This window comes from Chiloscyllium plagiosum, chromosome 20 (assembly GCF_004010195.1).
Source record: "Chiloscyllium plagiosum isolate BGI_BamShark_2017 chromosome 20, ASM401019v2, whole genome shotgun sequence".
NCBI classification, from domain to species: Eukaryota; Metazoa; Chordata; class Chondrichthyes; order Orectolobiformes; family Hemiscylliidae; genus Chiloscyllium; species Chiloscyllium plagiosum.
The window spans coordinates 55,428,765-55,433,592 of record NC_057729.1 but is presented as its reverse complement, the minus strand read 5'-3'; the positions used below and the strand labels follow the sequence as shown (position 1 = coordinate 55,433,592).

Below are 4,828 nucleotides of genomic sequence, written 5' to 3'. Positions count from 1 at the left end.
CCAATTAAATTTACAGTGCAGACACTTCAGGTTTTGCTAAATCTATCATTTGTCGGACATAAGCAGTGCCAGCAAACCCAGCATTTATTGTTGTTCCTTAATTACCCTGGAGAAGGCAGTAGTGAGTCACTTTCTTGAACGCTGTATTCTGTGGTACACTCCGGAAGGAAGTCTCAAGATTTTGACTCAGCAGTAGTAAAGGAAATGATGACATACTTCAAAGTGAAAACTGATCTTGTTCCTCTGTAACTTCAGGAAGCTGCTGATTTGTCTGAAGTGTATCCTGTGCTGTCAATCAATGCAATTCTCTGGTTGTTGCCATAGCAATCAGTTTAATTTTCTGTCCATTTTTTTAAACACTGAAGAATATTTTAAAGAAAATTAATACTGCCAACTTTAAAAAATAAAGATACAATTCACAAATCACAATAGATTAATGATAAACTTATTCAGAACAATGGCAAGAATTGAAAGGTTTGAAGAGTTGATCGAGGCAGGGACAGAAGCAGTTCAGTAAAACAGGTCTGCAGAGTATAATGCAGTTTGCAATGTGCCAATTGTTTGTTTTAATGTCACGGGATGAAATTTCATTTTTAATTCTCTGAAAGCCTACCCCTGCTCCTACTTCATGTATGCTCATACAACTTACCATGGAGGGTCTTTGCAGATAGGTAATATCAGACAAGTAGGGCGTCCAGTTTTACTCTGGCTCACAGGGAGAAAGTTGGTTATCAACTCTCCACCATTACTCTGGAGTCTTCAGGAGCTACATCTCAGACAGAAAATAATGCAAACATATTTGTCGTTTTCTTTTGGTCACTTCTGTTTATTGGTTGCAGAAGGATTTGGGGTAGGAAGATACAGGCAGAGTCTTTGTTACCAGATTGGATTCCTTCCATGTTTTTTGCTTTCCATTTGGCCATTGGGACGGTGGGGTACTGCAAGAGTGGAGGTATTGAACAGCCAATGACCAAAGTGAGGGGCCGGGCATGTCTGAAGGTCATGTGATGAAACTTCCAGCAATATGTCTGACAGAATTAGCAACCCAGTGAGATTGTGGATGGGCAGTTGTCTGGCGTTAGATTTATACACCTATCCCACTACAATTCCTGGGAGTCAGGATTGTGGGGTGGGGGTGTGTGATAAGTGGAATGATTCTGGCTTAATTTAAACTAGTAATAATGGTCTCGATGTCATTGAGCATTTAGGTGGTGAGTTCAGTTCTTGAACAGTCCTGGCAGTGAACATTTGAGTCAAGATAAGGTAAAGCTCTTAGATGGCTCAGATACTAATTCATGGGTAAAATGGTTGATGAGTGTCTTGGAAATGTTTAGGGGAGAAGGGCAAAATAAAATTTGGAGAAGGAAATTCGTTTCACAAAATATGTGACAGGGATTCTCGTGCGATGAAAGTCAACAGCAACATTTGTACTTATCAAGAAAGTGGGAGCAATAAATTTTCAATCTGAAACTTGTCACAAATCCTAGAGAGTTTGCTGTGATAGTGAGCCCACAGTCTTGCCTGTGGTGTGTGATGTTTCTTGCAGCAACTTCTATGGCACACCAGCAGATTTTTAACCTTTCTTCAGTGACGCAGGTTCAGATGCTTAAATGTTTTACAGATGTCCCCTCGTCCTCTTGGTGTAATTGAGCTGAAGGTAGCAGTAGTCTGTATTTTTTTTCTCTCTAAATTGTGTTGAGCTCCTCAGTTGGTTGCATGTGGTTTCCCCATTACTCAAAGCCTGCTGGGAACCACTAGTTTGCAATCTGTAAAATAAAAGACAAATGACAGACACTAACACATGAGGCAATATGTCTAATCTGGCAAAGGTTCATACTGTAGTTGAGATTCACTGGGAATAGCATCAAACACGTTCTCTCTCAGAAACCCTGATTTGACAATTTCAGGATTGACTCAACTTTTAGATCTGGTTTTTCTTGTTTTAATTTTGCAATTTAATAAAATCTGGAATATTAATTTTTCTTTTCAATCCCCTAACTCTGCACCTCAATAAGATCACCTCTCGTTCCTCCTTTCAGTGTAGAATAACCCAAATCTCTCCATTCTCCTTTAAAACAGTCTGATTACAGAGATTAATCACACGATGCTTTCCTAAATTGCCCTAACACCCAAATATCTCAGTCGTCTTTTGATAGGATACTACAGATGGAGTTTAAACTCTGCTCCTCTCGCTTCTAATTCTGTGGTTTTGACTGTGGGTATTAAACTGGATGAGTTTGCTGATTGGCACTGTCTTTTCTCCAAAACATTGCCAGTAAGTGGACATTGGTTACAAAATAATGAGCCATAAATTCAGTCTCAAGCACTTACAATAGTAATTAATACTATTATCCTATTGTTTCCAAACCATCTGGGTATAGTGATGTCAAGATATGCTGCTACAATGTTGTGCAGATGAGTCATTAAGTACAATATAGTCAAATGTGGAACACAACGCAAAGCAAAGATATTGGGACCACATAGTTCAAGAAAGGCCTTCCAAAGAAGGTAGATAAAAAGGGTAATGGGTCTACCAGGCTTATACGTCTGTGCTCTCATTACAGAGAGATGACCGGTGGTGGTTTAACCTGAGGTTCACCATGCCTCTGGTAAGGGGAGAGGTTGAGAAGGTGAGTCCTTCATGTTAATAATGAGGGTCAATAAATCTGACAAGTCTGCTAATTGCCTAGACCTCAGACATTCAGTAATTCAATCTTGCAGTAAATATATTAGTCCAAAATAGACTCTACTTATTGATTGTTGTAAAAGAGACCATTGGTTTTTATTCACTCCCCCACTGTAACATCTCTAACTCATTACTGACATCGTGAAATCACCATGTACTCCGTAATTTAGTTTATGAAAATCTACAGGGGACAGAAGTGTCAGGCAGTTGGAGGTAGGTTCAGCTGTGTGGTTGAGGATGTGTGAGAGTTTAGGTTAAGCTTGTGTATGGTGGGGTGTGGGTGGGGCTATGTGGGTGTGTCGGTGAGAGTGTGGATGTGAGGGTATCTGTCACTAAGGATGAGCAATGTTGGCAGTGCATTATCTCAAATTGCTAGTTCCTGACAAGTTGTTTGATGAGGACAACTGTGAAGTACAAGATGCATTCAAGGTCACAACAAGCCAAAATAAATTACAGAAAAGAAAGCAAAATCAATACCTTCTATTCTAATGTTGTCTCTGTTTCTGCTCTGTGATGGGTTTCCTGCAAGCAGAAAAGGGAAATGTATTGATCCTCATAATTCCAGTGCTTCTATGATGTAGAAATATAGAAGGAAGGGGCATAAATAGGCCATTCAGCCCCTTGAAACTGTTCTGCTATTTATTGTTGATCCTGTATCTGAATGCCATACTATGCTCTTGCCCCATGTCCCTCAACACTTTTAACCTCTGGAAATCTAATTCTTAAATATATTCACTGACTTAGTCTATATAGCTTTCTGTGGTAGAGAATTCCATAGATTCATCACCTTCTGAGGCAATAAATTTCTCATAAATCCTAAATGGCTTTACCCATCCTTTCCCCCAACTTTAGTCAGTTTCCCCCATGTCTGGGACTCCCAGCAGGGAGCCATCACCCTTGCACCTGACTCACAGCCCTGACAGATTGTTATGTCTCAATCCATCCAAATACAGATTCAGTCAGTCCAGCCTCATACAAGAAACCTGCAATCCGCAGGTCTCCGTCCCATGAGCATTTGGTGCACTCCCTTGATGTCATGTTTATCTTTCTTTCGCTAAGAAGTCGTTTCAATTCTTTTATGTTCTCTAGTGTTTCAACTTACAATTATAAAGCACTTTTAGTCGCAATAAAGCAATCCAAGGTGCTTCATATTACATAGTGTTATAAGGCGATCACATTTTCAGTGATCTGAAGAGCAACAGAGAGTTGGAGAAGCAGAGAGAGAATGCTAGAGATTAGGGCCTAGGTAGCTGAATGTACCGCAGTCAGTGCATGAAGTTAGGATATATAAGAATGCAGGAAATGGAAATTTCTGAAACAAATACAGAAAATGCTGGAAAAACTCAGCAGGTCTGGCAACATCTGTGGAGAGAGAAAAACAGTTAACGTTTCCAGTCTGGTATGACTCATCTTGGATGGTCATTGCATATTTTAAAGATGGAGGTAACTGGATTCTTGTTGGATAAAGGAATTAAGGGTTATCATAGGTTATTGGAAAGTGTAATTCAAAACACAATCTGACTTGATCTCATTGAACAGCAAAGCAGGCTTGATGAGCTGAATGGCCTATTGTGTTCCAAGTTCTTATGTTCTGCTGACAAGTGCCCATCATACCAAACATAGATAAAATGATAGCATCACACAAAAATACAGCACGGGGAGGCCACTTAACCCTTCAAATCTGTGCCTAATGTTTGGTACAGCATCCTTTCTGATCTACCTCCCCAAGGGACTTTAGACTAACATTTACAGGATAAACTTTAGGCCATGTTCTTGAAGATTCCCCCGGCCTCTGGACGCCATTAGCCATGCGGCTGTTGCAGCTGCCACCCCCATGCTGATTGATGATGTCGCTTCCGCCCCTGTCATGGCCACTCCCACAACCACTTCCGTTCCTCATACATCACATGTGACATCACTTCCGCCCCTCACATTATCACTGATGTCACACGCTCAGTGATTTCCACCACCCCTACTGCTGTGTCTGCCACCACTTCCACCCCCACTAGCGCCACTCACCTGTATTCTGCTGACACGCCCCCCCCCCCCACAGACCCCACTGTCACCATTCCCGGCCCCCAGAACCCTGAGGGGAACACCACCCCTGCTCATGACTCCACCCCCATTCCCCCCACCATCACA

General features: G+C 41.4%; 1 protein-coding gene across 4 annotated transcripts in view; it reads right to left on the bottom strand.

The window, feature by feature from the left end:
- Positions 1-307: 307 nt before the first annotated feature.
- raly (RALY heterogeneous nuclear ribonucleoprotein) overlaps positions 308-4,828 on the bottom strand; it is a 126,163-nt gene continuing 121,642 nt past the window's right edge. For 3 of the 4 annotated variants that reach the window (XM_043710875.1, XM_043710874.1, XM_043710873.1), the window contains 2 exons: positions 3,164-3,208; positions 308-1,766 (listed from right to left, as the gene is read on the bottom strand). In XM_043710875.1, the coding sequence (XP_043566810.1) occupies positions 3,167-3,208 (42 nt within the window). In that variant the 3' untranslated portion in view covers positions 308-1,766; positions 3,164-3,166. The remainder of the gene's footprint in view (positions 1,767-3,163; positions 3,209-4,828) is intronic. The other variant, XM_043710872.1, reaches the window with a different exon arrangement.